At 37.0% G+C, this 20652-nt stretch overlaps 1 protein-coding gene across 1 annotated transcript in view; it reads right to left on the reverse strand.

Annotated features, from left to right (window-relative positions):
- The window catches only part of ARL8B (ARF like GTPase 8B), a 49145-nt gene that overhangs the window by 6307 nt on the left and 22186 nt on the right, over positions 1 to 20652 (reverse strand). The window contains exons 2-6 of the mRNA XM_045808127.2: positions 7547 to 7627; positions 5945 to 6018; positions 5317 to 5410; positions 2247 to 2314; positions 1294 to 1364 (exon numbers count right to left, since the gene is read on the reverse strand). Of these exons, the coding sequence (XP_045664083.1) occupies positions 1294 to 1364; positions 2247 to 2314; positions 5317 to 5410; positions 5945 to 6018; positions 7547 to 7627 (388 nt within the window). The remainder of the gene's footprint in view (positions 1 to 1293; positions 1365 to 2246; positions 2315 to 5316; positions 5411 to 5944; positions 6019 to 7546; positions 7628 to 20652) is intronic.

Consider the following 20652-nt stretch of genomic DNA (forward strand, 5'->3'; position numbering starts at 1 on the left):
TAACTCCAAAGCCCATGCTGTTTGCAGCCCATTAAAAGGCAATGATGGACAGCCTCATTTTTCTGTAGTAGCCCACAGAGTGATTTTTTTCACCAGTGACCACATACCCAGCTGCTTCAAGGTACATGAATTAAACTCTTCTCTCGCATTTTGTTTGGTTGAACCTGTCACGTCAGACAATAACCATGTGACTTAGTCTGAGTAGCTTTTCGTCATGAAGGTACACTTTACCAGTGAGTATATTGTATTGCACTGTCATAGGTCTTTTCACTCATATAGCTAACAGGTTGACTAGCCTTTTCATTTTGTCAAACGTTTCTATTCATCTTTCCTTTTGACCTTGTGATCCTTCTCAGACATTCCAATCCACTTTTATTAAATAACCTCTCACAAATTAGTTAAGAAACTAAAGTTCAGCCAGATATATTTAAATTCTTTAAGGACACTGTACTGGATTGAATAGTGTCCCCTAAAAATTCACACCTACCTAGAAACTCAGAATTTATTAAAAAATCGTGTTTACAGATATGAGGTCATACTGAATGAAGGTAGGCCCTAATCCAATGATATGTATCTTTATAAAAAGAGAAAATAATACACACAGAGAGACAAACAGAGAAGGCTATGTGAAACCAGAGGCAGAAACTGGAGTGAAGCCTTGATACGTCAAAGAATGCCAAAGGGGGCCTACAACCACAAGCTAAGAAAAGGAAAGGAAGGATATTCCCCAACAGCCTTCATGGCCCTGCTTAACACCTTGATTTTGGACGCCTAGCCTCCTGAACTTGAGAAAATAAATTTCTGCTATTTTAAACCACCCAGTTTGTGGTACTTTGCTATGGCAGTTCTAGGAAATTAATACAGACATTAAATAGATGAAGGGTACTTTTGGGTAATACTTCCAACAGAGTACTAACATTACGGTAATATACTGGTTCAAAAAATGAACAATTGTTTAAGTGCTTATAGAACAATTTTTGTGAAGTCTTATTTCAAAAACATTTTGTTATAAAGCACAGCTGGATACTAGCTCTGCCAAAATTAATACAATAAATTGATATCACATAATGTTTAACTTCATGTCTATTTCATTTACTTCTTTAAATAGCATAGAGCACATTCAGGATGTTGTATTTGCTGTCAAAAGATACAATGTCTATTATTTTTCCTAAGGCAAAAACAACAGTCCTCTTATAGAGGAAGTCACTTAAACAGAAATGGGGATAATAAAGAATAAGAAGCTCTAAGACAGCCCTTCCAGTGATACCCATTTCTTCCACAGTTATTTCTTACCTATATTATCCTTTTCTTTGCAAGAAATTGAATAGCAGCAAATTTCTCTATCCTGAATAGCAGACAGGTTCCTGTAAGAAGCAGAATTAAGAGAATAAGTCTGTGCTTAAAATAACTATCAGACCTATCACTCTTTGTTCAATTTTCTTATCTTTTTATACTGAAGAAATTATTTTACTACTACTAAAATTTTTAGGAATTCACCTCTCTGGTAGGCCAAATTTACCATGTTTACCTAAAAACATGGCTATAATCATTACTAAATAATGGGAGGGCCTGGCTGGCTCAACTGGAAAAGCGTATGACTCTTGATCTCGGGGTTATAAATTCAAGCCCCATGTTGGGTGTAGAGATTACTTAAAAATAAAATCTTTAAATAATAATAATAATAATAATGATAATATAATGATGCTAAACAAAGCAGTGGGCAAAATAGTATAATTTAGAACCAATTTTTTTTGTATGACTTGAGAACTTATTTCCCCCCAATTTTTTTTTTTTTTTAAAGATTTTATTCATTTATTCGACAGAGATAGAGACAGCCAGGGAGAGAGGGAACACAAGCAGGGGGAGTGGGAGAGGAAGGAGCAGGCTCATAGCGGAAGAGCCTGATGTGGGGCTCGATCCCACAACGCCGGGATCACGCCCTGAGCCGAAGGCAGACGCTCAACCGCTGTGCCACCCAGGCGCCCCTCCCCAAAATTTTTTTTAAAATTATTAACATATAATATATTATTTGTTTCAGGGGTACGGGTCTGTAATTCATCAGTCTTACACAATACACAGTGCTCACCACAACACATACCCTCCCCAATATCCACCACCCAGCCACCCCATCCCTCCCACCCTCCTCCACTCCAGCAACCCTCAGTTTATTTCTTGAGATTAAGAGTCTCTTAGGCAGAACAATTTTTTTTTTAAAAAAAACACCATCACTCATTCTTAAGACATACATTTTTTCAATTAGCTGTTTCTCATCCAAGGCATTAGGAAGATCTCTCTTGTTTCCAAGTACTAGCACCTTTAAAAAGAAAAGATATTAACAATAAACTTTTATGTAAGAAAAGGTCACAGAAGCATGAGATAGTCATATTTGTAGACATTAAAATTAGAATGCTACCACATGCCATAATATTGAGGTATATTTGTATAACTGGTGGCCTATCTCATTTATTTAATCTTTCAAATTAGCATTCATTTCAACTTCTACCACATGGATGCCCCTAATTCAGTATGTGGCTGCTAACTTCTACTTAAAATATTCTTAAATTCTTACCATATTCTTAAATATGGTATGTATTCTGCAATTTCTAAATAAATCTCTACCAAAATGTGAATATGATCTTAACACAACCAAGAGTGGGGGAACAATTTTTAACCACTTTTATGTTAGCCATTAATCATACAAACATATAAATATGCTTTTAAAATTCCTGATCCATCCTATAGAATATCATGTAGAAATATTCTAAGACAATGGTTAAGTCTGGAAATCAGGATAAATATAGCAGTCCTAAGCTCTAGGAATAAATGGTATTATCTGGTTGCTAGATGTGCTTTGAAAAGGAAAGGAGAGACAGGCTTCCCAATCACCACTCTATCTTCTCAGATAAGTCCTTTCTGCCTCAGAGAAGGAAAGAATAGGAGTAGATATGACATATTTGAGAATATCCATACTCTGAATCAGTGTTCTCTAAGAACATGTAATCTCTGACCCATCTGAACGAAGTACATGCCATGTCTACCTTGCCATACCTATTTCTTTCACTTAAAACACCCCCACCCTACTCCACACATTCTGACCATTTCTACTCATAGGACCTAGACTCTTACTTTGCACAAAGGACAAAGAGACAAGGACAGAGGCACAGAGAGTCAGGGACACTGGGAGCTCACAGGACAATGTTAAACCACAGCCTGTCTCCCCTTCCCCAACTTTCACCCCTCTCCATACTCTCATTTAAGTCACACTAAGTTCTCAAGCTGGACCTGCCTGAATTTCTGAAAATAATATCATGGCCATTTGTGACCAGCAGTCAGTTTGAGGGTTACCTGGCATTTTAGTCCTCTTACTACATTTAAGAACTCTCCTCCTACCTTATGAACCTGCCTCCCAATAAAGCTACTTGCTTCAATGGATAATTTTTGCCCCAGCTTTCCTTTCTGCTAGAGCGTGGACACATAATCTAGGATGAACCAAACCTTTCAATGCAGAGGCCGTGATGCAAGAAAGCAGGATAGAGAACCCATTCTGATAGGGAAAGGGAATCAGCTAGACGACCTTCCAATCAGAACAATTTTGTCTAGTGTTCAGAAACTGCATATGGTCACCACACTTACTCCGTGGTGAGTTTGGATATGATCCTGGCAGCTGCTCAGCTTCCTCGTTCCAGCCTATTTCCTGAGCCTGCTTATGCGCAGCCTTCTGAGAAACACTGTGAGCTACCCGATATACTTTCAATGAATTCCTTTCTACTTAAGTCCTTTCTATTGCTTGCAGCTAAGAAGACTTTTGGTGACCTTAAGGTAAGACTGACTTTTACTTACAGTAGGTACACAGAACCAGGTTTTAACACAGCAGAAAAAGAACAGGCTTTGAAGTCAGATAGACATGAATTCAAAACCTGGCTGCACAACATACTAACGCTGCCATGTAACCCTGAAGAACAATGGTTATAAAGGAGGGATAACCATGACCCTCATTATGTTTTAAGGATTACCTGAGAAAATATACCTCAGTATTTAATATTCATGAACTTGTCATGAGGCTAAAGCGTGGTCCTTTTGCAACATTCTTCAGCTAAACAAATGGCACCCCCTTCCATCTAACTTCATGAACCAGAAACTAGGAATTATTTTTTATATCTCCTTTTCCAATCCATTACCAAGTCTGGTGGACAGCATTCCTAAATATCCCTAAGATCAGTTTCCTTCTCACCAACTTGTCTACTACCACCCTAACCCATGGTACTGTAATTTGCCAAGACAACTTAAACAGCTTCCTCAAACTGCCCTCCTTAGAGTCCCCCTTGCCACTTTAATCCATTCTTAAACTGAAATCAGAATGACTTAAATAACATTCTGACATTTAAAACAGTCCAACAGTGAGTGCTTAGGTGGCTCAGTCGGTTGAGCAGCTGAACGTCCGATTCTTGATTTTCGGCTCAGGTCATCGTTTCAGGGTCATGGGGTTGATTACCACCACCCCACCCCCCACCCCCGCGTGGATCTCTGCACTCAGGGCAGAGTCTGCTTCTCCTCCTCCCTCTCCCTCTGCTCCTCCCCCTCCCCCCACCCCTACCTGCTCTAATAAATAAAATCTTGAAAAAAAAGAAAAAGAAACACTTCAGGAAAAAAGTTTTAAAACACTAGCAACAGCTTCACACACAGTCTAGTCCAGCCTCCTCTAGTATCCTAGCTCCCACATGGCTCACCACACTCTCCCCACCCTCTCACTTTGCTTTTGCTCTAGGGAGACTGGGCTCCTCTCAGTGTCTTGCTTCCTCCTACCAAAAGGCCTTTTGTCTACAGTTCTCTTTTCTTCCAATCGCCCCATTCCTCACATGTCTACATATCCCTCACAATTCAGCTCAAGCAACACTTCCGCAGGGAATCCTTTCTTCCCTCAAACTAGATCAAATCTCCCCTCTAATTTTAACTCATGGCTCCTGGTACCTCTCCTTCATAGCACTTATCGGAGCTGTATTATTCAAGTGATTTCATGGCATCTACCTTTCCTACTAAACCACAAACTCCATGATGGCAGGGAGCATGCTTCTATTCACTTCTGTTCATCACTGTCTTCCCCAGGACTGAGCACTGCTCCTATTATATATAGTTTAATAAATAGCTGGTTAAGAAATGAATAAATAGCACAGAGCCCGGTATATGGCTAGTATTCAGTAGAGATAAGCCTTTTAAGACTTTAAGACATTTAACTGATTTCAAAAACAATAAATCATGCATTTATAATTTTAATAATTATAATCATATAACATAAAATAACAAGAACTCCATACTTACTGGAATTCCTTGTAACTGTGGTTTATCTAGAAGATTATGTAGTTCATTTCGAGAGGCTTCTATCTTTTCACGATCAGCAGCATCTATCATGTAACTTAAAAAAAAAAAAAAAAACGATTTCAAAATCTCATCTCCAAATTCTCTGATGGTCAAAATTAGGGATAAAGATTTTTAATTTTCATATTTATACTACCAAGGGACTCCTGGCTGGCTCAGTCAGAAGAGCATGTAACTCTTGATCTTGGGGTCCTGAGTTTGGGCCCCACATTGAGTGCAGAGATTACTTAAATAAACAAACTTTTAAAAAAAGAGTTACATTACTGAAATTGTTAATCAAAATAAAGACCTAGATAAAGAAAATCTCAGTACCCAAAAATACTTTTAAGAAGACTATACTTAGATGCTAATACATGATAGTAAAACATTTATATCTCTTAGTTCTTAGATCCATGAACAAAAAAAAATAACTAAAATTCTCATTTATGATTAAATTTGTTAAAGTTTCATTATTAATGGGATTACACTAAGAAAGACTGTTATGGTATGAAATAAAAATTGAGCCTTCGGAAGTATTAAAAATAACCTTTTTTCCTGGAAACCTAAACTGACTTTTTAAAAAAGTGCTTACACAATGGCATTGACTCCTCTGCAGTACCGTTCCCACATGCTCCGGAATCGGGGTTGTCCTCCTATGTCCCAAATCTTTAAATCAAGACAGACAATTCTTAATTAAGATATATTTTTTTAAGATTTTATTTATTTATTTGACAGAGATAGAGACAGCCAGTGAGAGAGGGAACACAAGCAGGGGGAGTGAGAGAGGAAGAAGCAGGCTCATAGCGGAGGAGCCTGATGTGGGGCTCGATCCCATAACGCTGGGATCACACCCTGAGCCGAAGGCAGACGCTTAACCGCTGTGCCACCCAGGCGCCCCTTAATTAAGATATTTTAAGTAATACAATGAAAGAAAAAGTAGCAGAAGAAGGAAAGAAAGATCAGGCAGATATGCCCATTTCCACAATGCTAGAGCCAAATTACTCCTGAAAAACCTGAGCTGAAACAAGTTCTTAATCTAGAAGCTCTTGGGTCCGCTTCTAAACTTGAAGCTCATATTTAATATGTTTACACTGGATCTAGTAAGTTCTACTAAAGAAGATTTTGTGCAATACTTTCTTTGCTTGTTAACCAATACATTTCCGTATTGAAAATGTATCTTTAAGAGAACATTTTCAGCATGTACCAAATCACGCATCATCCAGATTTGAATGCCAAAAGAGAAAATAACAGTTCATTCAGAATCTATTAAGATTTAATTGTCTGATTGGGTATGCATTAATGCCTAATCATTTACAAAATTATTGTATCCACACAAAAGCTACTACCCACAATAATTTCATAATTATGCCTACTCAGTAGGTACTATTCTGGACACTGGCCTACATAAACATCTTAAGTCATGGTATGTATCTTCAAGAGGCTTCCAGTTTAACTATAGAACCTACAATATGCATAAAGAGACCCATACATGAAAAATGAGAAACTTCATTAGATTAGCTCCAGGAAGAATTTAGTAAGCAGCTTCTGTGAGCCACAGGAATTGGGTGAAATGGCTGTAAGGGCTCAGACAATTAGACAATTGTTTAATTAGACAATTAAATGGCCATGAACTACAGAACACACACAAAAAAACTAAAATATGGCCCCTGATAAAGAGTCCAACAGTCCACGATTTAAACCTGTCAAATTCATTCTAAAAACAAAATTATGTTCAACTAGTTAGCTTTCTTATTATATAGTTTTAATTTTAGGGCTTAGTAGCAAAGAAAGAGAAAACTGGGTTACCATATATGTACCACAAATATAATACTAAATTACCAGTATTATAAATAATAAATTATCTTTCAATATAAAATACTGTCCATGAAATAATGTAATTCCACTCTCCAAATACAGAATCTCAAACATGGGATTTTTATTTCCTAGGAACATCTACATCGCAATTATTATTCTGCCAAGCCATATGTTAAGTTTTTTATGACACTTAATAACATTTCAACTTACACATTTTAATTTATGAGAGAAGAAAAAAACAACTGATTTACATTCTTTTGGAATATACCCATTCATGAGTTAAGAAGTACAAATAAGCATGCAAAAAACAAAGAAAAAGAAAACTTTGTAGCTGTATATGCTGACAATTTAAATCAAGTATGGCAAGAAGATCACGTACCTTTATTGTGACGTTACCTTTAGTTACTTTCCTCATGTTGAAGCCCACTGTGGGTATCATATCTTCACTGAATTGACCTGACTGAACAAAAGAAAACATCTGAAGTTAAGATTAATCAGTATTTATTGAGACATAACACGGCATAAGCTTTAAACATCAACAATGCTTCTATAACCATTTTAGTATATAACTAATTTTTTAGTGGTGGTAACAATATGTCTTAAGAAAACATTCTTTATAGGTGCACCTGGGTGGCTCAGTCTGTTAAGCGTCCAATTCTTGATTTCATTTCAGGTCAGGATCTCAGGGTTGTGAGATCAAGCCCCTCTGCGGTGGGTGTGGAGCCTGCTAAGATTCTCTCTTTCCCTCCCCTTGCTCCTACCCACCCTCCCTAAAAGAGAAAAGAAAAAAGAAAAGAAAAGAAAAGAAAAGAAAAGAAAAGAAAAGAAAAGAGAAGAGAAGATTCCTTTTACCTGCAATTCTTGAAGAGATACATTATTTTATTCATGCAAACACATATTCCATTTTAAAAAAGATACTTTTAGTAAGATAAGAACTTTTTACAAATTTCCTTAAGTTTAAAAAAGAAATATTATGTATCACAACTACAAATGAAAATTTATTAATTCCCCACCTACACATAAATGTTAACACACAAAGTAGGAAATCAGAAATAAAACTTCAAAGTTCTCCATTTTTAGCATTTAAATTATTTTGACAATTTACAACTCACTGCTAAATAGCTTTCCCAAGTTTGTCTTTTAACGAGGCTTATAAAATATTTTGTCATTGTATAGGTTTTCCTTTTATGTAATCAATTCTGTTCTCTTTTTGGCTTCTGACCTTCTTCTCATAAGACTAAAATATTTTCTAATAGTATTTGAATATGTGGTCCATATATACAACGGAATATTACTCAGCCATCAAAAGAACGATTTCTCAACATTTGCTGCAACATGGACGGGATTGGAGGAGATAATGCTAAGCGAAATAAGTCAAGTAGAAAAAGACAATTATCATATGGTTTCACTCATTTACGGAACATAAGAAGTAGGAAGATCGGTAGAAGAAGAAAGGGAAGAAGAAAGGGGGGTAAATAGAAGGAGGAATGAACCATGAGAGACTATGGACTCTGGGAAACAAACTGAGGGCTTCAGAGGGGAGGGGGATGGGGGAATGGGATAGGCTGGTGATGGGTATTAAGGAGGGCACGTATTGCATGGTGCACTGGGTGTTATACACAAATAATGAATCATGGAACTTTACATCAAAAACTAGGGATGTACTGTATGGTGACTAACATAATAAATTATTATAAAAAATTTTTAAAAATAAAATTTAAAATGTTCATCCATCTGGAATTTGATTTTACGGGGCAAGAAAGTTCCTTTTTCAATCACCTCACTCCTCATTTAAAAATCCACACATTCCTAACTAATTTGAAGTGATATGCCAAATGCCATACAGAGACACTTCTACATCTGAGTCAATACTTTTCCATTAGTCTGTTTATTCCTAAATTAGGATTAAATGAGTTACTGCAGCTTGTATAATTTCATATTCTATACAGAAGATCGAGAATTTGGAATGTTTTCAAAATTGTCTTGGTTCATCACTCACATTCCAAATAAACTTTAGAAACTCATATTTCAGTTAAAATATTGACTGGAATTATATTAACTATATTAATTTGAGAAGGATTGCCCTGTATCAATTCTTGATATTTAACCGTGATCAAGTTTCTCCATCCAGGCACATGGTTTGTTCATTTAAACGTTCAAATCTTTTATATCTTTCACTAAAGTATAATTCTCCTAACAGCCTTCACATTTCTTATATTCCTTATTTTTTTAAAGATTTACTTGAGAGAGAGAAAGACAGTGCAATCGGGGGGCATGGGAGAGGGGCATAGGGAGGAGGGACAGAATCTCAAGCAGACTCCTTGCTAAGCACAGAATCCAATGCAGGGCTCAACCCCATGACCCTGAGATCATGATGTGAGCAGAAACCAAGAGTCGGATGTCCAACCGACTCAGCCACCCAGGTGCCCCTCATAGACTCTACTTTGACTACAATTACGAAGTACATCTAATGAGTCACAGCTAATACTGACTTTATACATTTACATATTTATAAATTTTATTTACCAAATATTAATTTCTCAATTGACCTGACTCACTTTTTAGGTAAACAGCCCACGATTATGAAATCTCTCTCAACAAAGGAATGGTTAAACAAATACGACTATTTTCAACGCCCTAACACTGGTTGATTGTTTGCTGTGACCTTATGCTAGCCACACATGATTCTAAAACTGTCTACAAGTCCTGAGCACAATGAATTCCAATTTTACAAATTAATTTCCTCTACATAACTCCAAAGTTCTATGTTCCCCCCACCCCGCCCTATTCAGTGGAGTTCAGGCTGATTTCAGAAAAACGATGTTAACCACAATCACTACTTTCATTTATATTAAACATTATAATTCTCAGAACTTTCACATATGATTTATATGTGAAAATCTAGTCGTGACATCAAAACTACATATATCAAAACTAGTAATAATACAACAACAAAAATAGAACCTGATTAAAAGGGGAGCAAAGGCAACACCAAAGGCACTATCCATGAAAGCAACCATAAGGTGGACTTCATTAAAATTAAAAACTGCTATGTGAACAAGGTTTCTAAGAGTTACAATGTTAAGAAAAGACGCACAGAGTAGGAGAAACTATTTGTAAAAAAAGATACATCCAATAAAGGACTATTATCCAAAATATACAAAGAACTCTTTAAACCTCAACAATATGAAAAAAAAAAAAAAAAACAACCCGATTAAAAAATGAGCCAAAGACCTCAACCAATACTTTACCAAAGAAGGCAAATAAGCATACCACACATCATATGTCATCAGGAAAATACAAATTAAAATCAGATACCACTGGTACACTTATCAGAGTGGCCAAAATCTGGTGCACCAATAATACCAAGGACGTGGAACAACAGCAACTCTCACTCATTACTGGTGGTAATGCAAAATGGTACAGCCACTATTGAAGACAGTTTGGTGGTTTCTTACAAAACTAAATATACTCTTACCATTCAATCAAGCAATCATGCTCCTTCATATTTATCCAAAGATGCTGAAAACTTAAGACTGCACAAAAACCTACACATTAATGTTTACAGCATCTTTATGCATAACTGCTAAAACTTGGAAGTAACCAAAGTGTCCTTCAGTAAGTTAATGCATAAATAAACTGTGTCATATCCAGGAAATGGAATATTATTCAATACTAAAAAGAAATGAGCTACCAAGCCACAAAAAGACATGAAGGAATCCTAAAAACATATCTAAATGAAGGACTCAATTTGGAAGGACTACATACCATTCCAACAAAATGACTGAAAACATGACTCCAGCAATATTCTGAAAAAGGCAAAACTATGGAAACAGTAAGAAGATTAGTGGTTGATAGGTGGTGAAGGGGTGGGGAGGAAATGAATAGGCAGAGCACAGAGGATTTTTAGACAATAAAAAGAAAAACTCTGCATGACACCATAATGATGGACACATGTCATTATACTTTTGTCCAAACCTATACAATGTACAACAAAGAGTGAAAAATAATGTAAACTATGGACTTTGGGTGATTGTGATGTGTCAACGTAAGTGCATCAATTGTAACAAATGTACCACTCTGGTGTGGGATGCTGATAATGGGGGAAGCTGTGAGTGTAGGGGCAGGAGCTACATGGAAACTCTGTACCTTCCCCTCCTCGATTACGTTGTGAACCTAAAACTGCTCTAAAAAAAATCCTTTTTTTCTTTTTTCCTAAGAGAGAGAAGCAGGCTCCCCGATTAGCAGGGAGCCCAATGTGGGGCTTGATCCCAAGACCCTGGGTTTCTGACCTGAGTCGAAGGCAGACGCTTAACCGACTGAGCCACCCAGGTGCCCCGCTCTAAAAAAACCTTAACAATAACTGTTTTTTAAATGGGCAAAGGACTTGAAGAGACATTTCTCCAAAGGAAATATACAAACAGCTAATAAGAACATGAAAAGATGCTCACCATCACTAATCGTTAGGGAAATGCAAATCAAAACCACAAAAGATACCACCCTCATGCCCATTAAGATGGCTATGATGAAAAACAAAAACAACAAAATACAAATTAACAAGTTATAGTGAGGATATGGAAAAATTGCAACCCTGGTGCATGGTTGCAGGAATGTAAAATGGTGCAGCTGCTAAGAAAAACAGTATAGAAGTTCCTGAAAAGGTTAAAAATAGAATTACCACATGATCCAGCAATTCTACTTCCAATATGTACCCAAATGCACTGAAAGCAGGGACTCAAAAAGATATCTGTATACCCATGTTCACAGCAGCATTATCCAAAACAGCCAAAAGGTGGAAGAAACCCAAAGGCCACTCACAGATGAATGTGGTTTATTCCTACAATGTAATACTATTCAGCCTTAAAAAAAAGTTTATTCATGCTAAAACACAGATGAGCATTTTGAAGACAGTATAATAATATAAATAAGCCAGATACAAAAAGACAAATACTATATAGTTCTATTCACATGAGAAACTTAAAATAGTTAAATTCATAAAGACAGAAAGTAGAATGGTATTTGCCAAAGGCTAGGGAGAAGGGGGAAATAGAGAGTAACTGCTTAGTGGGTATGGAATTTGTTTGAAGCAATTAAAAAGTTCCAGGGGCCCCTGGGTGGCTGTCAGTTAGCCTTCAACTTTGTTCCAGCTCAGGTCGTGATCTCTGAGTCGTGGGATGGAGCACTGTGTCAGGCTCAGCACTCTGCTCGGCATGGAGTCAGCTTGAGATTCTCTCCCTCTCCCTCTACCCATCCTCCTGCTCGCTCGCTCTCTAAATGAATGAATAAAATCTTTTTTTTTTTTAAAGATTTTATTTATTTATTCGACAGAGATAGAGACAGCCAGCGAGAGAGGGAACACAAGCAGGGGGAGTGGGAGAGGAAGAAGCAGGCTCATAGCAGAGGAGCCTGACGTGGGGCTCGATCCCAGAACACCGGGATCACGCCCTGAGCCGAAGGCAGACGCTTAACCGCTGTGCCACCCAGGTGCCCCTGAATGAATAAAATCTTTAATAAAAAAAAGTTCTATAGATGTATGGTGATATACTTAATACTACTGAACTAACTGTATACTTAAGAATAGTTAATATGTGGAATACTCCTCAGCCATCAAAAAAACCAAAATCTTGCCATCTGCAACAAACTACAAGGTGGAACTATAGGGTGTTATGCTAAGCGAAGTTAAGTCAATCAGAGAAAGACAATTATCCTATGATCTCGCTGATACGTGGAATTTAAGAAACAAAACAGAGGATCATAGGGAAAGAGAGGAAAAAAACAAAACAAGACCAAATCAGAGAGGAAGACAAACCATCAGAGACTCTTAAGCATAGTAAACAAACTGATGGTTGCTGAAGGGGAGACGTGTGGGGGGATGGGGTAACTGGGTGATGGACATTAAGGAGGGCACCTGATGTACTGAGCACTGGGTATTAGACTGATGAATCACTGACCTCTACCTCTGAAACCAATATTACGTTATATGTTAACTGAATTTAAATAAAAATAAATAAACGTAAAAAAAAAAAAACAATAGTTAAGAGGGTGGGGTACGTGGGTGCTGCAGTCAACTCAGTGAATGACTCTTGATTTGGGCTGGGGTCATGATCTCAGGATTGTGAGACGAGCTCTGCATTGGGCTCCACACTCAGCACAGAGTCTGCTTAAGACCCCCTCTCCCCCCTGCACGTGCTCGCTCTCTCGAATAAATAAATAAATCTTTTTTAAAAAGTCGAGGGACACCTGGGTGGCTCAGTCATTAAGCATCTGCCTTTGGCTGGGGTCATGGTCCCAGGGTTCTGGGATCGAGCCCCGCATCAGGCTCCCTGCTCAGGGGAAGCCTGCTTCTCCCTTTCCCACTCCCCCTGCTTGTGTTCCCTCTCTCTCTGTCAAATAAATAAATAAAATATTTTTTATAAATAAATAAAGTCGAGATGTTAAATTTTGTTTTGTGTACTTTAGCACAATTTAAAAACTAATATGCTGTAAGAAGAGGTGATTATTATTTTATAGAACAGGAAATAAATTCCCAAGGTCACATAGCTCAATAGTGGTTGATTCTGTTTTTCTTAAAGATTTCCACTGTAATTATATGTATTGTAGTAAGTTTTAATTGATGTCTGAAGTGAGGTCCATGTGAGATAATGCCTCATTTGTTTGGTATCATTAGGAAATAGGTGTTTTACACAATGAAGCAGCCAGAAATGCTAAACTTTTTAAATGCCAAAACTTTTAAACTAGCTTACACAGGAAGCTTTCTGAAATGCATTACATACTTAAGGTGCCAGGGTGGCTCACTCTCTCTCAAATAAATAAAATCATTAAAAAAAAACCTAAAAAATAATAAATGCAATACATACTTAGCTAACTTCTCACACATAATTTATGGAACATGATTTAATGTGCTCTTGGTATTTCAAAGTTACTTAATCAATTGTAAAACAAGAAAACAAAGATAACCCTTACAGGCCCTTCTGGCAAAAAATTTAATGATTGTCAACATCTATTATAGTACCATCCCATGATAAAATGATGTAGGGGTCTGCAGTATAGTGGGGTGTTGACCCTAAAATTTCTTTGATGTTCCTTCATCTCCTTTGTCCATACTTCTTACTGGTGGCAGAAGCTAACTATAACTTTCTTTAATTCAGTTGCTAGTGCTAATCTGCAATGACTGAAAATTAGGTAATCAAGTTCTTGGGTTTTTAATCCAAAAACATCTTGAGCACAGAAATATGTTTAATAAATACTTAACTGTGATGCATGGATTTTGTGGTATAACTACTTTATAAACTTGGAAGCATTTCTACTGCTTTCCTAGTATCAAATCTTAATCCTCACTTTTCAAAGCTTGTGCTGAATGACTAAACCACTGAGTTGGCAGTTGTTCTCTAGGTAACAGAGAATTTATTTCTGTGCTGTCAAAATGCCACTAAACTGAGACAAGCAATTTGGGAAGCAAATAGAGGCTTGAAAAAAAATACTACTTAATTGTGTATCATCCTACTTACTTAAACAAATTTAACACTTAAATAATACCAGACACTGTTCTTAGCACTTAACAAATATTGATACAAGTAGCACTCACTGATTTTGTGATGATGGATAGAACTGTAGTCATCTACACACACCCTATAAGCCAAAGTCTCAAGGCAATATTTCCAGAGTTTGTTAATTTAGGCAAAATAAATCTGAAGCAAAATAGGTGGTAAAAAGAAGACTATCCTCTAAGCCTGGGAATCTTATTACCAATTTTTGCTACTTACTAACCACACGCAAATGATTTTACCTTTTTTTTTTTTTTAAAAGATTATTTATTTATTTATTCATTTGTCAGAGAGAGCGTGCACAAGCAGGGGGAGGGCAGGCAGAGAGAGAAGCAGGTTCCCTGCTGAGCAAGGAGCCTGATGCCTGGACTCGATCCTAGGATCCTAGGATCATGACCTGGGCCAAAGGCAGACGCTTAACCAGCTGAGCCACCCAGGCATCCCTGATTTCACCTTTAAAAGGAAGCTACCTTATATAGAAGAAGAGGGAATTGGAAGAGTATGTCCAAAGCCACTTCCAGCTCTAACATTTACGGTTTTGTATTTTATTTACTGGCCTCTCATTTAAAATATAGTTAAGCAAGAGATAAATGCCTACAACAGTACAAAAATGTGGCTCTCTCTTTCCAAAATTCTTTGGTATATGAAAGGCTAAAAGCAAACCTTGTCCCAGAAAGGTTTCCTTTACTGCTAACTCACATGTAGATCTGGGGAGAACACAGTGAAATACTCACACATTTCAGTGCTTTAAAGGAGGGATTCTAAATTAATTAAGTTAGATTTTACAGTTGCTCATTACTGGTGGTAATGCAAAATGGTACAGCCACTATTGAAGACAGTTTGGTGGTTTCTTACAAAACCAAATATACTCTTACCATTCAATCAAGCAATCATGCTCCTTCATATTTATCCAAAGATGCTGGAAACTTAAGACCGCACAAAAACCTACACGTTAATGTTTACAGCATCTTTATGCATAACTGCTAAAATGTTAATAGTCTGATCTTGGTAAAGGGTATATGGATGTTCTTTGCAATGCTTTTATTCCTACAACTTTTCTGTAAATTTGAAATTATTTGCAAACAATACATTTTTTAAATGACAAATTTTAAATGGGGATCATCAAATACCACCTTCTCCTATATTCCACCAATGACAACTGGAATTAGAAGATATATCAGCCATGCCACTACTACCTATTCCCTACTACAATAGTAAAACTCATGAATACACCCAATTATAAGGAATTCCAACAAGTTCAGGAACAAGTCATTGCTAACCTTGTTCTATCTATCCTTTAATATTCTAAAAGGACACTCATTTATAGATATCTTCTAATAGAAAAATCCATGTTTTGTATTTCATAGTTTTGGTATAAAGTTGAACCTTCTGGGCTTTAAAACTGGCATTTTAAAATCTACTCCAGTGTTTCAATATTTATTTACAACCTGGGAAATGCATTAAGATAGTGTGTTCTACACCTAGGCTTCTCTTGGTTTTTGGAACTAAACATATTTTCCTTTTCTTTCAAACCACTTAATTGTTACCACTGTGAACACAATCATCATGTCTGAGGCAATCTCCCTTACAACACTCTTTTTAAGGGGCTAGAAAAGATAATCATTCACTATAGTAGCACTTCAAGAATCATTAATATAATGTTCAATTTTCTCCCAATTTTAGAACACTATGGACAATCTCTTCTTTAATAATTTCCCAAAAGACAACAATTTGTTCTCAGTTTTATGTGCAAATCTGGACTTAACTTCCAACTACAGACATAACTCATTCCCAACGAACATCAGTTTGAAAGCACACATTAAAAAATCTGTTTGGCTAACTGAATCTTAATAACCAAAGAATAACTTCTCTCAAAATTCCAGTGCATTTGTTTGTGGTTTGTTTGTGGGTTTTGCTTGTTTGGGGGTTCTCTGTAGTACTTATTACAGAGAATTAAGAACCACATTAAAATTTTAAATTTCAGTTTCCTCAGGGACATAATCAAGTAAGGCCTCTTTTCTTCAAATGGCCCAAATTCTCAAAATGGGCCACTGTTCTAAATAAACTAAGCTTAGAAATTATTTCTCTGAAGCAAATCAAATAATAGAAACTTTCTACAAAGTCATAAAATTCCAAGATTATCCTTCAAAAAAATGATGCAACTTGCAACACCGACTCAAAAAAACTTTTAACTCTTCAAGAAATACTAGCTAAAGGAGTAACAGCATCCTTAGGTTCTTGCAAAGACAGGCCCCCTATGTAGACTGTGGTCTGGATGCCAATGTTTTTCATCTGGTCTCGAAATTCAAATCCACCTGGGCTCAGTGAGGATGTGCTCTTCCATCTGTGCTGTCTACACAGATGAGGAAAAAGTGGTTACAGCTTTCAGGCTTGGCATTCGTGAACTCTGGCTTAGGGGTGCTGCCGTAGGCAAGCCAATTACAAAAGCCTGTTTCACACATGACCCAATCATTGGCAGCACACGGAGACAATAAATGTGTGTTGTACTGATTCATGAACACCATTTCCTCTATGGTCATAAACCCACAAAGCTACTTTGCCTCCACTTTTACTCATTCATTTATTCACTCACTTATTCAAACAACAGAAGGAAAGAAAAGAAACTAGGAAACAAATATAAAATATCGCACTAATATACACCATTTAAAACAAAGGAGTAACATGGGATGACTGGGTATCCAGAAGCCCTCTCTGAAGTAGTGACATTTAAGCATCTAAAGATAATTTAAAATCTACAAAGGATAATAGGCCAGCTTCTGCACATAACCTACCTGTTGTGCTACTTGAATACTGGTAAGGAAATCTAAATTTCAGTTCCAGCTATGCCACTTTCGACTGCATATAAACACAACTTTGAACACTCTTGCTCAGAATGCAAAGGTTCTACGTCCTCTGTCCTTATAGCTGCTTCTCAAAGTGTCTATAGCTACTTCACTTCCTCCATTTCCTCAAGTGCTTCTACTCCCTTCCCTTTGCTTTTCTTCTTTCCTGAGTCTCAAAAGCTACTGTAGATAGGAGTTTCTGCTGCCAAACAGGCCTTTAATAAGAAGGGCATTCCTTTCATCTCTGAGGCAAACAGACCCACTCCAACCCACAAGTTGTAATATTTAACTCCTAACTGCTGTCCTGGTCCTCACAAACCACTCAAGCATCACCTCTCTGCCCACAAAGGCATTCTTGATTGATAAAGGCTTTTCTTCCTAGGACCATACCTGAATCTAAGGGTCCAGAAAGCCAAGTCTCCAGGTTTTAGTGTTAAAGTTGCCAGTATCTGGTTTGTTTTGTTTTGTCCTTTATTAATGTTTTTAAATTTATGGTAATTTGGCAAGCAATCAAGTTTGCCCTGGAAGGACTGGAGGTGAATAGCTTATTTTTCAAGTGAACTATTAGTAGGTTTTTTACATTGTTAGGATATATATAACACCCCAAACAGTAGCAACATGGATTTTAAAATAGCTCTTTTTGGGTGGCACCATTAAAACTGAGTGAAAGACATTATGTTTTCTTTGACACTAGGGTATGAAAACTAAATATAACAGACAAAAATTCTCCAAATAAGAACTTTTTTAAAGCATAATGGCAAAGGGAATGCTCTAACTACTAATTAAATGCCTGTCATTCCAATTCAACTCATTTTAAACAACTAATTAATCCTTACTTCTTGCTAATACCAACAGGGCTACTTTGAGGCAATCTCCTTTACAAAGATAACTCTTGAGGATTAAAATGTTCTCAAAACCACAGTTTCAATTAGGAGCCTGAAAATTCTCATCTCTGCTAACCTCTATTCCTGAAGAAAATTCATTTCAAAAGGTCTCTAATGACTATTTCCTATGTTCACTATACCTTTCATTAATGGCATTTTAATAATGGTTTTACTAAATCTATATCCAAAGAACTGCTTAAGGAAAACTCAACTTGCTTGTCTGTAAAATAATTTGCTGGTGAGCATCCCTAGTCAAACACTCAGAGACCACATCACAATGCATTTTCACGAAGATACACAGAAATTATCACAATGCAGTAATAATGTGAAGATGGATCCCAAAAGAAATCAGTGCTACAGACCTTTAGCAAATATAGTTTTGTTAACCTGTCAAGTCACTAATATGTCTGGATGTATTTCCCATAAGCATCAAGGTTCCACCATAAATCTTTAATAAACACCTGTGTCTTTACATAAAAAGACTACTACTTATCTTCACATGTGAGCTAAAGAAGGTTCTAAAGTCAGAAGCATGAGACTGGGAAAAATTAGCATACAGTCACATCTTCAGGCCTTGATACTATTCTACTGGTTGGTCTCTACTTTTTTTTTCTTCTTTTCTTTCTAACTTAAACACTGTTTCATAAAGAAAGTGATTTTCTATATTTAAAAGTTTCTTTCCTTTTTTCTGGGAAAACGGGGTACTTAAGAACTAGAATGAGAAGGAGACCTCTTTTCTTGCTGCATGTCCGCTGCCTGTGTGCATGTTTAGCTTGTTCAAAAAGATATTACAAAACATGTCCGTCAAATCCCAAAATAGGCTTCTACTAGTAAATTAAAAGGGGGATTCCTAGAACCACCCAATGCTCGAAGTCAGTAAGTTATATATGTAACAAAAGTCCTTTAGTCATAAGGAAAACTGCTTTATGGCAAGGCTTCATCATATATAACAAATATTTAACCTGCAAACAGTACACTGAATTTCACTCTTCAAAACAAAGTAACAGGTCTATCAAACTCTATTAAAGCCAGAATCAGAAGAAAAATAATAATTTTAATGTAATTAATAAAGCCCATCCTACAAAAGTAAAATGGATGATAGTCATTTCAGGACAGTTTAGTAACTGTGGAGTTACTGTAAGAGTCTGTGGAGTTATTATAAGAGGTGCTGTTCATTTTCTCACATAATAGATGTTAAAACACAAGGAAATAGAAATAGTGTTAGTTTGGTGGTTATGACTGAGACTCTGGAGACGGGTTATCCTAGGTTGTAACTCTGGTCTTACCACTTGCCTAGCTTTGTGTCCCCCTTGCATGCTCCTTAATTTTGCAATGCCTCACTTTTCCCAAATATAAAATTGAGATAACAGTCACTATCTCACAGAGTTGTTTAAAAATTAAATCAATTTTAAAAATTAAATCAAGTAAAACACATACAGCATTTACAACAATGCCTCTTCAGAAACAGGTACAGAGAAAGCATTTAATATTTGCTATCATCATCATTACAGTCCATTAAATGTGATGTAATGTTAAAAAGCAATGCACAGGGTTCTGGTTAAGATTAGTTAAGCACACTCTACCCTATCCACTGAGTGTAACTAAAAACCCTCGACAGAATGCATGCAGCACCTGAGGGCTCTGAAAAGTATGTGGAAACAGGTAGAATAGAAAAGGAAGTCAGAACTCAAAGCACAAGCAATCTGGTGCTATTTCCTAGTTGTTTTCTTTCCTCCCAACCTCCCAGCCTGGATCAAAGGCAGCCCAAATGCCAGAAATGTATACCAGGCATGAAAAGAAAAGGCTCCAAGAAAAGCACCTTCTCTTTTGAGTCTGAGGACTGTGCGTGTGTGTTGGGGGTGAGGGGAAGGGGATGATGGCAGGACAGGACAGAGAGTGGGAAAAGTCCCCTGCATTTTTTCCCCTCTCCCCTGCCATGGCCTCCAGACAAAACCAAGCCTGAAAGCTATGAGCATCTATGGCAGCGATGGTCAGGCAGGCATTCCTTAGAAAAGGATCCTCTCTAACCATAGGAACCCTGGTCCAAAAAGTGCTTGTAGTGGGGGCAGGATGGGGCGTGGATACAGAGAGGACTCCCTGTTGATTATTTTCTGTCTATTCTCTTGGCCCGTGAGATAGATTCAGTTGAGGGAAGGACACAGCAAAGGAGGGATAACAAAGCCCCAAGTTTGTAGACAGAGGATCAGGAAAGTG

This window comes from Ursus americanus, chromosome 14 (genome assembly GCF_024610735.1).
Source record: "Ursus americanus isolate L20-20 chromosome 14, mUrsAme1.1.p, whole genome shotgun sequence".
Classification (NCBI taxonomy): domain Eukaryota; kingdom Metazoa; phylum Chordata; class Mammalia; order Carnivora; family Ursidae; genus Ursus; species Ursus americanus.